This window comes from Gavia stellata, chromosome 3, assembly GCF_030936135.1.
Source record: "Gavia stellata isolate bGavSte3 chromosome 3, bGavSte3.hap2, whole genome shotgun sequence".
In the NCBI taxonomy this organism is placed as follows: domain Eukaryota; kingdom Metazoa; phylum Chordata; class Aves; order Gaviiformes; family Gaviidae; genus Gavia; species Gavia stellata.
Genome location: NC_082596.1, coordinates 5577561 through 5594920, shown reverse-complemented (window position 1 = coordinate 5594920; position 17360 = coordinate 5577561). Strand labels below are relative to the sequence as shown.

The 17360-nt window shown below is 42.7% G+C and overlaps 1 protein-coding gene across 5 annotated transcripts in view; it reads right to left on the bottom strand.

Moving 5' to 3' along the window:
• Positions 1-1170: 1170 nt before the first annotated feature.
• Positions 1171-17360, bottom strand: part of TRAPPC9 (trafficking protein particle complex subunit 9) — a 529308-nt gene continuing 513118 nt past the window's right edge. For all 5 annotated transcript variants that reach the window (XM_059815895.1, XM_059815893.1, XM_059815896.1 and 2 more), the window contains 2 exons: positions 11739-11962; positions 1171-4388 (listed from right to left, as the gene is read on the bottom strand). In XM_059815895.1, the coding sequence (XP_059671878.1) occupies positions 4209-4388; positions 11739-11962 (404 nt within the window). In that variant the 3' untranslated portion in view covers positions 1171-4208. The remainder of the gene's footprint in view (positions 4389-11738; positions 11963-17360) is intronic.

The window sequence follows — 17360 nt, the reverse complement described above, 5'->3', positions numbered from 1 at the left end:
CTGTTGGAACCAACCAAAGAAAAACAGAAAAGCAGTGAATGGAAGAGATGGTGGGAAGGTTGAGGTGAAAAAGAGAGATAAGAAACTAAGAGCTGAAATAGAAAGATGCTGGACAACCCAAGGACCCTGACATAAGCCCCAGAATGGTCTAACGTGCAGTTCTAAACATGTATCATTGAACACTGAAATGAAAATTGCCCAAATCTACATGTCTTCTGTACTAAGAAAAGAGCATTAGTGTTTACAAACCTCTGCAAAGCACGTACCCGTAGGAAAGCCTTCAAATCCCACCTGTGCCCAAATACCTGAATTGCAAACCCAGAGCTCTGGAAGACATGCTTAACATCCCGCGGAGTTGGCAGACAGCACTATTCTGGTGTATGTAGTCCAAGTAGGATGGATGCATAGTCCCATTTTAGTGAGAGACAAAGTGCCCACACCCAGGAAGGGAGCCAGAGGACCCAAGGAATGGAGAGTGCAGCTGCGTCTCACTAAGGAAAGCTTAAAGAGCTTCTAGATTGGGAACCCAAACACAGGAGCCTCAGGACTGTTTGACAGAAGGAGCTCAAACAGGGTTGGACATCAGATGGTTGCACACAAAACAAGTGCTTCCAGCCAGTCTTCCCAGACATACCACCTCCATAAGTGGTCCTCCTTCCAGCCTCTGAGCTGTTTCCGTAGAGGATGGAAATGCTCATAGAATCATAGAATGGTTTTGGTTGGAAGGGACCTTTAAAGGTCATCTAGTCCAGCCCCCCTGTCATAAGCAGGGACATCTTTCACCAGATCAGGTTGCTCAGAGTCCCATCCAACCTGCCCTTGGATGTTTCCAGGCATGGGGCATCTACCACCTCTCTGGGCAACCTGTGCCAGTGTTTCACCACCCTCATTGTCACTATTAGGATACTGAGGCATAAGTAACTTTTCACGTGAGAGCATTTCTCTCTCCTCAGCTGACAGTTAATGGACACTGACACAGGACCCACACTATGGAGCGTACATCTTTCATCAGCTGAGGAAGAGAAAGTTTGAGTGAAGTTGAAATTTCAGTTCCAGGGTCAAATACATTCTTTCAGAGACAGAATGCAGCATCAAGAGATATGTTATTATTACCAGTAAAAACACACAAGAACAGTACCAAGAATTATAGACAGAAGAGACAGGCAGAAGTGTAAATAACACAAGATAAGCATTTATTCAGACAGTTAAATTTACACAACTTACGCTTCTCCGATGAATACATATATTGGACCAACGTCTGCTCTCAGCAATGGTGATTTAAATTAGGAATGATTTAATTCAACCAAGTGGGATCATACCAGATTTACATCTGTGCAACAATGCGCAGTTTGGCTCATCGTGTTCAAAATAATAGCTGGGTGGTTCGGAGAAATAAAAACAAGTTTTCAGTTCCAGAAAAGGAGAGCAGATCAGAAAAGTATCATCCTTTTTTCAAGCACTGCAAGGACCAATCCTGACAGCAATCCCAGGGAAAACTTCCATTAAAAAGAAAACCAAAAGCAATGCAGTATTCTCATTTCAAGTACCTTCCCCTCACCCTTCTCCAAATTATGCTGACACTTTAAATATTCTCCTTCTGGACAAATCACAAATGATCCCCAGAAGGAAGAATTTCTTGTGTTTCGTCTCTCTCACCAAGACAAGTAGAAGTGTGAGAAAATTGGGAAAGATATCATAAATGTCAAAAGCAACTAAGCATCAAAGCTGACAAGGGACAGAGTGGTCTACTGTATAATGAACAGATAGACCATTAAGGGTCAGCTCACACATAAGAACTTATATTTATGAGCACATATGGCAGATTTATAATGGCATATTGGAAATATGCAGCTTGCTTTTGTTATAATAAAACCTGTTTCCATTCCAATAGCTTCAGCAGGCTGTGGATCAGCATCCTTTATAAGTAAAGGGCACAGGAGTGCTGCAACCCACTGCAGCCCTCACAGAACAATATCCTCTGCTCTCAGAGAACGTTCTCAAAAATAAACTAGGAAATGATCCCTTAGCTGGGTAAGCTGAAGCATCCTGACTGCAACATAATCTGCTTCACAATATTTTTGTTTCAAATGCAGTATGGTCCTTACAAAGCCTTAGCTGTATTCCTAGCATCTGCAGATTACCTGCTGGGAATACTGAATAAAACCCAATTTGGATTTTGCCGCAACAGTGTTGTGTAACATAGAACAGAGACACATGTCAAAAGCAAGCTTTTATGGAGAAGATTAACTGGTTTAATTCCTGCTCTCCCGGGATCTTATTTTTCTGTGTATATGCCTATGTAGTGACAGAGAATTCAGCCTGATGGCACAAACTGGTCAATGGAGCTCCACTAATGCAAAAATCATGCCCAACTCAGCTGCTTGGAGCCTCTTTCCATGGGTGTCTCTGGCCCAGAACCACCGTGCAAGTCTAAGGAACAGTTTTCTTACTGGACATTGCGTGCTGGCAGCTGACAGAGCAGTACGTCATTGCAAGTAAATCTTCAGTCGGTCTCAGATTTCCATCAGTTTAAGACAGAAGACTTGCACTCTGGCATTCAAAGCTGTGTACAGAGCCACAGCTCAAGAGCTAACACTGATAACATTGCCACAATACAGTCTTTTAGAGATAATACCCTGCATACGCTGGAAATACAGCTCTCATGCTATAGCTATAGTTCCCTCAAATTAGAAATATGTTTAGGATGAATACATTACAGTCATTTGCAAACATGCAATGAATTTAGTTTTGCGCACTGTCATTCCTACGGAAAACACCAGTCACATCTAAAAGTACAACTGGGCATAGCGTAGAAAGCCAGAACGAGCTATCCAGGCTGGTGTTCCACAGCATGAGCAGGATGGACCAGGTGAGGCGTGAAGTGGTGTGTCCACATTTGGATGAAGCCTAAACAAACAAAAAATCTGCAAAGAGGTTGTGCGTGTAGGTTTTCTAACTGGAGCTAACTGGAGCCCCCCTGCCACATCTTGGTGTATCCACCCAGAAAGTATACTACCACCAAATTTAAGAGCTGTGGGCTGGAAATTTAAGAAAAGATTGAGACAGGTTTGAAACCTATGGTCCATGAAATAATATATTAATCATACATATCAAACATCTCCCTGCTTTACATGGGGTAAATTCAGGTCTCTTTATACAAAAACATTATTCTGAAAGACAACAGGCTAAATTTTCACTACATTCATCAACTACTTTTATGGTCAGGAAATTCCATGGCCTTAATTGCCTAATAATTAATCATTCTAACAAAAAGAAGGAAAAAACTAACCACATAATCAAGCCCAGTCTATTAGCATGAAAAATCCGATCAGAAGAGTTTGCAAAAACTCATGCAAAGTGATATTAATGACCAGCTGATTAATTCTGGTGACTCTTTAAGTGTCTGCAAATGTTTCAAGTGATTGTGATTGCATAAAACAGACCCGTGAAAGCCCAAATTCACAGGCAAGCCCTAAGCAACCCAAAAGTAGGCTTATTTCCTTTCTCAAGGACAAAACTCTTTAGCTCTTCATTGCCTTCTTTCATTTCTTGTTCATAGATCTACCAAACCAAAGGCATTGACTCTACCAGGAGCAAGTGGCACTGGGCTCAGAGGAGGAGGAGAATAACTGGAGGCACATTTGCTATTCTTACTTTCAGTAACACAGGAAAAAGCATCACTACTACTATTTACCACCAAAACCACCAAATATTCAGCAAACAAGTGAACAAGAACAAGCCTGTGAACAAGTCTAAGAGAGAACTTTCTCAAGGGTACACGCCATCGGTCCAGCGTAAGCCAGGAGGAATTTCATGCAGACATACAACTCTTGTTGAATGCTAAAACTGGATTATTCAAGTTGAAATTGAGACCTTCAAACACATGTTTAAATTCAGCCCTCAAGACCCTTTCAAACCCACTGATATCAATAGGGTATATGAAAGTATAATGCATATATTAGCAGTTTGAAAGGCTTTTTGGAAACAGAGGAAAACTCTAGCATAGTTATAATCTGTCTCTGTCTCTCTCTCTCTGAAATTAGCTAAAACAGCTGCCCAAATGACTATCAGCCAATTCAGAAAGTGTTCAGCTGTTCCTCCAAAGTAGGGACTGTGGCCTGGGGTTGGACAGAAACAAGCTGGGGTCAAGCAGAGGATGTGCCAAGCATTTCTGTGCACTGTGGTTAATCAAATAGCACACAGTACATTTACAGCTTAGTTGGGACTGTAGGCTCCATAGCACGGATGTGAACACTAGGAAGGCAGAACCAGGAGAGAGGCAGCTCCCTGCTGCAGTTGTCTTCATGGAATTTGATATTCAGGTAGAAATCGCCTGTGTAGAGAAAGAGAAGCGCTCCAAAGTACACAGAATCTTTGGTCGGCTTCACCTGGAAAAGAGACCGTGAAAATCAGTATAATTAAACCAGCAACAAAACAAAATAATCGCACTTTGCAATTCAGTAGCTCCTTCAAATGATCTCAAAGTACTCTAGATTCACATCTCAATATTGCCTCCGCACGAAAAGGAGTAAAGATTTTGTCCCTATTCTAGCAATGGTAAAACTGGAACACCGAAAATTAAATCCTGTATTATTATCTCATGCAGCAAAGCTGTGGCACAGCTCAAACCAGAATACAGATCTTCAGGAGTCACTGATTCCAGAATAGAGTTGGTTTAAGGTAGAAGTCACCCAAAATCCTTCCTTAGACTGCATTTATCAACATTTATATTAAAGGCCTAAAGCATGTCTCTGAACTCATGTTAACCACACAGTTAAACACCATTTAACAACTTAGCAATAACTAAATTCATCCCCACTTATTATTCAGACACAATCTGACTGCAAATTCTAATCAAGAATCTTTAATATTCACTATCATTGAAATAATTAAATTTAGCAAGAAACATCCCACGAAAACTAGCTACCCTGATTTAACTTGTCCAAATTACAGAGTTCACACTGTTTCTACATTTATATGTCTCCCTTCATCACAAAACCATTCACGATCCATATCTTTACAACAAATAGTATATCTCAGTCCCTCATTTCAGCAAGACACTTAAGTGTTTTCTAACTTTAACAATCCCATGACTGTTCAGCATGTGATAATATTTGAATCAGTATCTGTTAAATCCAGTTTCAGGGTGCCTAGAATTGGGTTAACGTTGCTGCAGATGCAAAACACAGAATCAGCACCAAGTCATTCCATTGGATGGAATTTATTAAAAAAATTGTGGAAAAGCAACTTCATACCAGCAGAAGAGACCCAATAAAGGGCACCTGATGCTCCTCAGCATTGGTCTTCCCTCAAGCAAGACCATCTTACCAGTTCCCTTCTGCTCTCTGAACCCTGAAACCATCAACTCAAGATATATGCATGAGGTCATCCCCACTCTCATGGGTAGGCCTGTGCCCATGTATTTTCTTTTTTACTTGAATGCTCATTGGTAATGGGCCTTTCTTTGGTCATCTCCAAACACCTCAGTGTCCATCATGTTACAGAGTCCAGCACTGATTCCAAACGATAGCATGACATGCCACTGGTCAGCCAAGCCAAGACTCAAGCCCAACCACAACAGAAACTCTCATGTTGGATCCAGAAGCACTGAGCTGTCCAGATGTGCTGGACTTGATTGGATTCAGGGGGAGAAAACCTTTGCAAGGGACATCACTAGAAACCGATGGGACATTACCACCTGGAACAGTGAAGGGATGAGGCTAAGGCTCTGAGACAGGTTATCAGGATTCTTGCTACTATAAAAAATTTGGTCTATGGTAAACTGGGACATCAACAACAGGGTATTAACTGGGAAAGTGTCTATGAACACCCTTTGCTGAAGGGCATCTTGCCATTGCATAGGAAGACTGAAACAACGATGATGACTAGACCACGGTGTGGGAGAGGGGGGTGACAAACCACTAGAAAAAGTTTCCAGGGGTGTGGGGCTCCTCAAGACTATGCCGGAGAGCTGAAAATTGCCTGCCACCACCACCAGTGAGGAAGGTTCTCTGTAGCTTTCCGATGTGAGGGAAATGAGCTGTTTGTTTCCGTTTTCTCCTATTCTAGTTTTTTTGGACCTCCACGGCTGGGTGCTTTAGCCAGCAGACATGCACCCCATAGAGTCCCCTGGGGTATCAGGCATCTTTGCTGAACCTGCCTAAATTGCTGCTCCTGCACAGGGGCCTGGCTGTTCACAAGCAGCAACATCCTCAGAGCTGGCAGAGCCCAGGCTCCCTTTGGCTTCGGTGCTGAGCACTTTTGCTGACCTACAGCAAACTTGTATTAGCATCGTATCATCCACATGAGCGATCAGAGCAGCCACAGCTGTTCTCCTGACCTCTGTCCTTGGCATCTCCCCTCCTCGCTGGGTACAAGTTCTTGCCCTCTGGCATTGCGTCTGGACATGCAGAACAACATCAAGCAGTCCCCCCTCTTGCTTCCTTCCCCTCCTCCTGGGGCTGACTGCCCTATTTCTGCCTCACTGGAACTGATGCAGACTTGCACCCAGAGGAGAACAGAGGCAGACACTAATGCAAGCAATGGGTGGAGGCAAACAGCAAATGAAGCCTCCTCAGGACCCATACCTTTTCCAAGCTCCCAGTCCATTTTTCCTAATCTAGCTGCACTACAAAGAAATATCTATAACAGCATCGATCAGAGCCCTTGACAAGCAGGAAGGTGGCTTCAGGTACATCAGCATCAACACAGGCTTTTCACTCATTTGAAGTTCTGCCTACATGGTTGCTTGTTCCTCCTGCCTTTACAGCACAAGTCTCTGCACCAGTCACCAGTTTCTTCATCATAAGTGACAAGAGCCAGCAGGACAGGTAGTGGTATGTGTCCAGCCCATCTCCCTGTGCACAGTATGCACAGACCAGACAACAACATTCATAGTTTGGGGACTATCCACATCTGTATGACCACTTGTACAACCACTACTCTAATCAACACTTGGGTTCGGGGAAGAAACAAGGAAGCAAAAGTAGCTCAAAACCTTTGCACTGTTGAGATGCAAGTGGCTCTGCAGAAGTTACAAGTTTCTTCCAAAATAGTAACTACCTTTGGAAAGTAAGGCTGCCTCTCTAGTGGAGCTGCCTACAAACATTCCCAGAAGACCACAGGTACATCAGCAGCAGTCAGGTCAAAAGAGGGCCAGATCCAACCCAGCTGGTATACTGAGCACAGGACTAATTTTGAGGTTAAACCACCTACATTTAGGCATCTCTCTGCACACTAGGTATCCAAGCTTCTACTACAGTAAGAAGACATCTAGTCAATGCAGCCAGTGGAGCAAACACAGAATGGTCTACCTGGTCAGCCTACAGAGTCAAGATACAGTTGCCAAACATAGGCACCTCATGACGTTTGGGATAACGTAAGGCACTGAGACACTTGCACAGGACTGGCAGGATTTACAGGATGATTTACAGGAGGATTTCTGGCAGTAGGTGGAGGCCAGGTGGGACACCCACAGCACATAAATGATGGTAAGACACCTACTTTTAGGCAACTGAATCTCACCCCTGGTGTCTATGTTAGCTTAAGCCAGGTTCTACTGGCTGCAGACTCCATCTCCATTGACTAATGGGAGCTTAGCTGGCCAGCATCCACGGTAACACCTACGCATTCGGATGTCTCAGTCTGGAACTGAATCCACCCAAACGTCTGTAAAGTGGATGTCCACATCTGAGCCAGCTGTTCAACACAAGGATTCATCTGATCAAATGTAGAATGAGGTAAAACATCCTCTAAACTCCACCAACCCTGATGACTAGCTCTCCACTGCCTGTGAAGGGAGCTCAGGATGACTTGTTCAGATGTGTACACAAGTCAGATGCTTCCCGCCATAGCTGACAGCACACACCATCCCACTGATTGCAATGCATGATCCAGCTAACCTACAAGGAACATGAAGATCACATACTCATGCCTGATCCAGACCAAATTTGTATTGTCATTCGATCTAGCAGCACACAGGTCTGGTAGTGTCCCTGTCTAGATACGTGCCTATCTGTAGTGCCAGTCTGGGATGCTGTTGAATGCATGCTTGCTCAGTTGAGTCAGAGTTGAAACAGATTTTACTAAAATTCCTCCAAATTGTGGGAACCAAAGATGGAGAGCTTCTATCCCAGAAAAAAATGACTGAAGAACCAAGAAAAAAATGCCAATGCCCACATTACTCCTCTGTTCCACTGAGATAGAAGAAAAAATAAGTTTCTAGCTCCATCCTAATCCTTCCCCGATTCAGGCTACCATGTGGGACTGTGATTGCTTAGAACTAATTACTACTTATTTATACTGCTGTAGTACTTAGGGAGCTCAGTTGGAGATTAGGGCTAGTGCCAGCTACTGTTCGCTGCCCCAAAGAGTTTACAGTGCGAGTAAAACGGTGCCAGGAAAACTAATTTGTTCCAGATGGGCCACAGAGGACCTGCCAGAAGTGAGCAAATGTTCATCATAGCTTCTGAGCTGATTCAAAATGACCACCTACTAATGAATTTCTCCTCATCTCCCACTACCAATCATTTGAGCTAGTGCATGACAACACACGCGGGAAAAAAACCTGCTTGAGAACAGTAATGGCAAAAGCAGGAACAACAAGGAAAGATGAATTGCTGGTAGTTCCAGGAATCTCCATAGAAGATAATTTTTCTGTTTTTAATTTGGCAAGAAGCAACTCTGTCTGATCAACTAATTAGTCAAAAAAAACCCATTGGTAAGAACTAAGAATTTTTAATAATATGGCTAAAGCTCAACTTCAGGTTGTGAAGTGAGAGAAAAAATAAATCAATGCAATGTATTTTAATGGGTGGGGGTTCACCATGTTATCTCATGTTTCAAAACCCCGCACTGAACAAAAATGTCTACTATCTCAATGATAACTGATGAAGTCACTTTTTCTGTTAAATACAGCCACAGAAAGGTAAGGTTAACCAAATTAGAAGTTGTGCTTAAAAAAAAAGATTTTACTTAATTTAAAATGCATGGAAATATCTCAATATCTTTTAAAATTTTCAGTAACAGAATCTGCTTTTTGAAGTAGTATATCCCAGCAGACTTTGTGACACAAACCCAGACTGCTGCATTGAATTGAAGTGAGAGCACAGAAAGGTGAATAAGCACTCATTACATTACTTCCCAGATAAATCATCTAACCTGGACTTCAAGTCGCACGAAAGAGAAATACAAAATGGTATGACTTTTACCCTTTAAACAATTTATATTCATACTGCGAAGCAGCATATACATGCTGAAAATTCCTGTATATATCCCCTGTCTTCCAGATAGCAGCAGAAACCGATCTGAAGAGGGGGTTTGGGGTTTTTTTCCCCAAAGGAATCACATTCAGTTGATCACCCATAATGTTGTAGTTTCTGCATCAGCATGACGACAGACCAAATTTTCAGGGCGTTAGAAGTATCATCTTCTCTTGCTGTAATACCTGATGCTCCCACTTGTTCTTGACCATACGCTACTGATAGGCCAAACCATACGCTAGTTCTCCATCCTTCCTCCCACCCGGCTCGGCAGTGCAATCAATCATGTCACCACCTCCTTGCCAGTGTCAGTGTAAAGTCAGCCCAATTAACTTAAACTGCTGACAAACGTATTTTTTGCTAAACTGGCCAACTTTGCACGAAAACAAATGCTCACACCATCTCTCCCGCTGGGTCTGCTGGGGAAGAGGGAAGCATCTCGCAGAGGGGCAGAAACACGCAGCTGGGAAATGGTAGCATCTCAAGCCACCTCCATTAAACAAGCAAAATAATCATGCACCCATGACCTCAGTTTATAAAAATAATGGGCACGTATTTAATAGCTTTGACAGAGCAGCACTGAGTTACGCCAGCAGGGAATCCGGTCCAGTGTCTCAGCTTTCATTTATAAAAAAGAGAAACTCTGAATCTCTTTCATCTCTCCCAACCATGAGCTGCTTCGGCTTCCTAACCAGCGTCTGTCTGAGTTTCTGCCAAACTCAGAGCATGAACACAATTCTGAGTATGTTCCTTCTTCCCTGAAGCCCCAAATGCACAAACCCAGGACTTTCTTCTTGTCCCCAAAACATGTGCGGCTTTCTGAAATCTTTTTTCCATTACTGAATTAGTTATTACGGGGGATGAAAGGGCCTCTGACGGCATTAGATACACTGTTTGAAGAATTTTCTTCCATGATCAGGGCTCTATGCCTCAAAGAAATATGACTAAGCATTTTCTCTGGGCGCTTGCGTAGGACAAGGATCTATACTACATACCGTGAAATATAACACTTCTTGTCTAAGAGTCGACATTTTCTTCATTTCACCTTTATGGATGAAAAGGAGGACAAATAGCAGAAAATAACTCTATTTTTAACTTATCGGGGACTGTGTTTACAGGAGAAATGTCACAATACTGAACAACGGGGCAAAAGTGGGGACCGTAAGGTATGAGAAGGCTGCCTGGGCAGGCACAAGAGATGTGACCTCCTGACTTTTTGCCCCTTAGGAGACTCAATCAGAAGGTAAGAATACATCACGCTGACATCTCCCTTCTCCCTCATTAGCCTGGAGGGTCAGGCCCTTCGGCAGCTGGGCATCCAAACACTGCCACTCTGATTAAAAATATCCACATTGTCAGAAAGAGAGTCAAAGAAAGCCATCTCTTGATTATTTCTGTTGACATACTTAAATTATTCAGCCAAGAATATAGTTAGCCCCCATTAAAATTCAAGTTGATGGTGTATTCCATGCTCATTAGCTTTTTGAAATATTTTCTTCCCATGATGCGTAATTGAAAAATATCCATGGTGACTATCCCTGTGGTTAACCTTTCATTTCCTTCTTACTAAGGTTCACTTAAATATTCAGTTTTGACAAGTACATTTTATTAGCTATCCGAAGAGCTGACCTAAGCAAAGGTCCTAAGCACTATCCCAAACACTCACCCTCTTCTTCATGTTTATTTTATAAGTTACCAGAAATAATGCTTATTCCACTCTGCAGTACTGTCCGTTTGTTTTTCGCTCCTGTTTTTTTGTTGTTGCTGTTTTTAGGGGAAGGAGGTGGGGAAAAGTAGTATTATCTGTATTTTCAGCATCTTGCCTTAGAAGCAAAAAGCTCCTAGACTTGAATTTTTTAAAGAAGAATTTGAGAGAAAAATCAAAATCTCAATTGTTCTAAAAAGGGATTTTTATTGTCCCATTTTAAGCATGTTCTCCTTTTTTTTTATGGTTTTATAAGAGTATACTAAGCGACAAGAAAATGAACCAGCTCATCATATCAGTCATTAATGTTTAGCTTTTTCTTTTTGCAGTCTGTTGCATTTCCTCAGGACCTGACTAAAACTGATTTGCTGAGTTCCTTGGCTCAGCCTGGAGAATATTTCTTATGGACTAAAGAGAAAAAGTTACTTAAAATCTATTACTGCAGGCTGCACCGGATGGCTCAAGGGACTGGCAATATGGTAATAAATATTTTATCTAGGTTACCCATTCACATTTAGTCAGATCTGGAGTGACCAAAAGTTACTGTCTCTAATAGTTTACTAGTGGTTTACATGATAGGAAATTACAGTCTTAAACCATTTCAGAGAGATGATTCTATATCCCCAAACCTAGCAGCACCTTTAGCAATAGCTGCCATAATCGTGGTGCTTTCCAAAATTTAATCTGCCCTAAAATGCACAATTGAATAATGAAGCCCTTGTCTGCACATGAACGTCATCCAGAATCCTGATCCATTTGATAGAAAGACTTACGGAATCGATGTAGAAGGTGTTGGATCCCACAAAGGTGATAGCATCTTGCAGCTCATAGTTGTGCACCCCATTTTGGTAATCCTGGTAGGGGGTCACGGTGAGAGCGAAGGGCCCCACACTGTGTTTGCTCCAGTTGGTCAGCTTCACCTCCAGCGGGACGGGGTCCCCCACTTTGCAGTCCACCACGATATCGCAGTCGCAAAGCTTGCCATCAACGAGGATATCTGCAAATCAAGAAAACAATTCCACATTATGTTGGACTCCGGCTTTAGAAACTGTATTAATCTTCATAGGAAACTTAACAAGAAAAAGTAACCTAAATGAAACCAAGAGAGCATGACAATTAACCTTAGGATAAGAAAACCCAACGCTGCAGGGTTGTGTAGGGTAGTGCAGAAGTGAAACTACTTGCAACAACCAGTTTATGAAGGTCTGATATCTGTCCACAGCTGTTGAGAAAGCTATGAACAAACCCAGTTATGATCTATACCCGCGCACCCGAAGATATCTTTTTAACCTCTTCCCTTGCAGGCCAAAGCCACAGAGAACCTCTTAGGCTTCACCCGCAAATCAACAGCATCCGATGAAGGGAAATACAAACAGGAATCATCAATACAAATGGCAGCTAGATAGATCCAGGGCTGGATGCCCATGTTCACATGTTACAGCCAGAACAAATCCTCCTGTACAGAGGTGACCCTTTGGAGCAGAACAGACACTGCCAGAATTTGCAATGTAAGACATATATTAAAGTCCAGATTATAAGGAAAAAAGGGATTTTAAAATTATACAGCAGTACTACGAGCTTGTTCACTCTTTGCACTTTAATTCATTCTGGGATTTCTATTTTTAACTTTCTACTTTTCTTTCCCTTACTGGGATAGCAGAAAATATAAAGCCTCTAAATTGGTTACTGCTGGGACAATGACAGCCGGAGTAATGTGTCCGCTAACCTTGCCCATTTGCTTATACAGAACCAAAATGTTTCATTACCAACACACTGTGAAATTGCTAGTCCAATTCCCGGCTCTGAAAGGGTTGTGAGTTGTGCAGTATTACGGTATTTTTCAGATGAGGTTTATCTCCGATGCACTATTAATACAGGAACGTTTCTATTTCACTGTGGGTTCATGTTCAGAGATAAGAGAAAGCCCAAGGCACATGTAAGAAAGCATCCTCTGCGTGAGTACCTATCCCCACAATCTCATACGCCCATGAGGCATTTCGATCACTCCAGATCCTCCTCACTCACTTGCCTTATGACATACAGCATATTATTTCTCTGCCAACAGCATGGGATTTACATTAGTAATATCCCCTCTTCAAGAAAAGACACTATTTTTATGCTTCAGGAACTTTCACAGAAAAAAACATTGTACGCCAAAGTGATTTTTTTTTTTTTTACTTATTTTTGTTTTGTTGCCTTAGATGAGAAACTACAAAATGTTGCATGTTCTTGTGACACCCTTTAGCCTGGTAAACTGAACAAGCCTTAGCGCAGCAACTGGAAAAAAAAAAGCTAGTGCAAAGAAGAAACGAGTTCAAAAAGGGACATTTATTCCAGAGGTCAGGTCAGCAAAGCCGAACTACCCAGATGAAAACCCCTCCTTGGCCAAAGCTGCCAGTCTTTTTTCAGGGGTGCCCAGTGACAGGACGAGAGGTAACGGGCACAAACTTGGTTCCATCTAAACATGAGGAGGAACTTCTTTCCTTTGAGGGTGGCAGAGCCCTGGAACAAGCTGCCCAGAGAGGTTGTGGAGTCTCCTTCTCTGGAGATATTCCAAACTCTCCTGGACACATTCCTGTGCAACCTGCTCTGGGTGACCCTGCTCTGGCGGGGGGGTTGGACTAGATGATCTCCAGCGGTCCCTTCCAACCCCTATCAGTCTGTGATTCTGTGAAATGCAGCAGCAAGTCCCAGACACGAGAGGCTTGGCAGAGTGAGCACAAAGAAACCCTGCAGTGCTCAAGCTGCAGCTATCCAAAACCCATGTCGGTGTCCCAGTTGGAACAGTCCCCATGCCAAAACCTTCCTTTCCAAAGGAGATGCCCAGTTTTTGACAAGGAGAGCACTGGTGAGGCCATACCTGGAGTACTGTGTCCAGTTCTGGGCTCCTCAGTACGAGACATGGACATACTGGAGAGAGTCCAATGAAGGGCCATAAAGAGGATTAAGGGACTGGAGCATCTCTCCTATGAGGAAAGGCTGAGAGAGCTGGGAATGTTGAGCCTGAAGAAGAGAAAGCTCAGGGGGATCTTATTAATGTCTATAAATGCCCAAAGGGACAGTGCAAAGAGGACGGAGCCAGGCTTTTTCCAGTGATGCCCAGTTCCAGGACCAGAGGCAATGGGCACAAACGGAAACACAGTAGGGTCCCTCTGAACATCAGGAAACACTTTTTTACTGTGAGGGTGGGTGACCGAGCGCTGGCACAGGTTGCCCTGGGAGGTTGTGGAGTCTCCATCCTTGCAGATATTCAAAAGCCATCTGGACCCGGTCCTGGACAGCTGGCTCTGGGTGGTCCTGCTCGAGCAGGGGGTGGGACTAGATGATCTCCAGAGGTCCCTGCCAACCTCAGCCGTTCTGTGATTCTGTGAAAGGAGGTTACAATCACCATTGCATTTTAGGAAAGGGCTAAAAAACCTGTTTGGCGTTGGACTTCCTCTGCAATAGCACACTCTTAACGTTATGGGCTCTCCCGCCCAATATAATCAAATCGCTTCTTGCAGGATTGCCCTAAGATCATGGAGGTGAGGTAGTGGTTATAATGATATCCCATTATCTGGGATTAACTGACTTGAATTTTTCAAAACACAAACATGTGTGTGCATGTGTGTATAATCTTTATGCTTCCCAGCCTCCTGCCACAGAAATGAAGTCCAGTTGCTTCCTTCTAAAGAAATGCATTTATATAAATTCATGACTGCATATCAGGTTATGTTTTCAAGCTTCTCCCTGCAAGGTAAGTGCTTTCATTAAAAAAAAAAATACAAAAATCTTTTTTTCCTGGTTCCTCCAGCCAGTGGGTCTTACAGCTGCGAGAACTGTTAGCTCCCCAGACCAGCATGAACTTTCAGAAATACTCAATAAGCTAAGTGGATGAATCTTTATTTTCAAGCTGCTCATCAACTTGCCTTTCAGCTTTAAAATTCGATGCTCTGCTGTAGGAATTGTAAATGAACCCTTTGCCCTCTGAATCCACCTTTGTATCTAATAATAGCTCAGAGCATTTCTTCCCAATATCTTCATGTGAAAATAGAAAATCCAAACAAAAGGGAAGCAATTAAGTCTGGCTCAACCAGATTAATTTTCTTTCGTATTCCTAAAAAAAAAAAATCAATTCATTTAAGATTGATTTAAGACCATGTGTGTGCACACGTGCTTGTGTACATATTGAGAGATTATTTCCTTCCCTCTCAGCACACCCTTCCCTCTTGCAGTACTGAAGCCAAGGATCTCAATGAGATGTCAGATGAGAAAACACACATGGCTGGCGTGCAAAACGCTATGGAAAGGAGTGTTTAAAAACAGTCCCCTTTCATCAGAGAGAACAGCTTGGTTTGACAGGCAGTTCTACTCCCTTCCTGACACAGAAAACATCTCATGGACCATACGGATTTGCTTTAATATTTTCATCCATGAACAGAGGAAAAGCCATGTGTACAGGGTCCCATTTCTGCAGATTCAGCTCACTCACACAGATGGCATATAAAAGCTGAGACTGCTCACACCACTGCTGTGAGAGTGAATCATTATTGGCTTCAGTATACAGTAGCTCTGAATCAGAAGACACAGTTGCTAGCAGAGAAGACAGTGGTGGCCGTATCTCCATCTTCCAAAGATCCAGATACAAGATAAACAGTATTTCAGAAAAGTAGAAGGAACAAATTTAATATAAACAGCATCTATAAATTGCATAAAAAAGGTAGTAGTGTAAACTCTGGATATCAGGGCAAAAAAAGCCCAAAGACCTAGCAATCTCTTTCTAATTAGAAGTTAAATCCTTTTTTAAGTACTTTAATAAGCCAACAGAATGCTGCTTTTTTATTTTATTTATTTTCTTTCCCCCTCTCTCTCTCTCTCTCACTCCTTTCCTGCTCATTTACCTGCACGTGTCCACTATGTTGGCATCCTTGGGTGCCACCATTACCCTGCAATGCTTGATGGCCATGAAAAAAAGGAAAGGCACAGTCTCTGCCACACACCCATGAACAGGCACGGGGCCACTCTGAGGAAGTGCAGGATATTTTATTTCTAGGACCTTCTCTAAGTGATTATTTTACCGAGGGAGAAAATGTCCGACACATTTTGGAAGGATGAGCATGAGGATGATATAAGCCACTGAGAATCATAGAATCATTTACATTGGAAAAGACCCTTAAGATCATCGGAAGAATGGGTAAGAAGGGTGACTGGAAAGCCTTACTTTTTCACTGATGGCCTTAGCCAAGCCTTTTAAGATCTCGATGAATTCACCTTTTAGTTGGAAAAACTACTTCCTGGCCAGATGACAGGTGATGGTTATTGACACCACACTGGCTGGGAGAGCATTATATGAAAATAATACATCAGATTTCATACAGCGTCTGTCTTTCAGGATCTCAAAACTCAAGAAAAGGGAATGAATGTTACTAACGGGAAGACAACCACTATTCCACAAGAAAAACATCATTTACCATCACCTGCCAGGTGCACTTCACTCTACATCACCCAAAGGAGCAGCTCAGAAATTAATACCAAACTTTATTAACATTTTGTGTTATTTACTCTGCTCATGTTAACACATAATAAGTTTTTCTTGCTACTTTGTCAAGTTTCCATGCAAGCACTCGCAACTCATTGGCCCACCTGTATGTCAAGAGTCCTGACTCATGGCTAATTGCATTTCCGCACCCAACTCCCTATTTGCCACTGTGAAAGTTTAATTTTGGAAAGCTGCATACAAATACATGTTTAATCTCAGTGGAAACGCACATTCCAGCAATGTTTACTCTCCTCACTCAGGTTTGGGTTGATCTTAAAAAACAGGCTGCAGAGGAAGGCAGGGTGTTTGTGCTCACCTTTACAGTGGGGGGTGGAGAAATTTCCATTGGATATTTGCTTTTAAATTTGATGTTGAATCCCGAACGGAAGCAGATGCATTGGTCTCTGCCATTCACTGCAGCTGGGAACCTGGCTCAGGACTTCGAGCAAACACCTCACAGAGGCATGGCTTTGCACAAGTAGGTCAACAAAACTCAAGGCAAGAGGTGCCCAAATGAGCAAATACATCTCACATAAGAGGTAAAAGAGATCTTCAAGGCCAACAAAGCAAGCTTTCCTCAGCTGTAGTGTGATAGGAGAATTTTAGTCAACCAACTATTTTTTATGCTGTTAGAAGTGTTCCAAAATACTAGTTTTACTCATCTCAGTCTGTGAACTGGGAGAGACAGCCATGGTCTGAGGAGAGGAGTTGCAACAACGCTGATGTCTCTAGATAATGTTCATCAGGTACTTTGATGGAGGAAAGCCAAAGACCAAGAGCCCAAGCCAGAGTCGCGGCAGTGAAAGTCTCGCAGAATGATTCAGTTTTTCTGTGTTCACCAGATCTAAAGTGCTGATTAAAATGTCTGCCCAGGCCA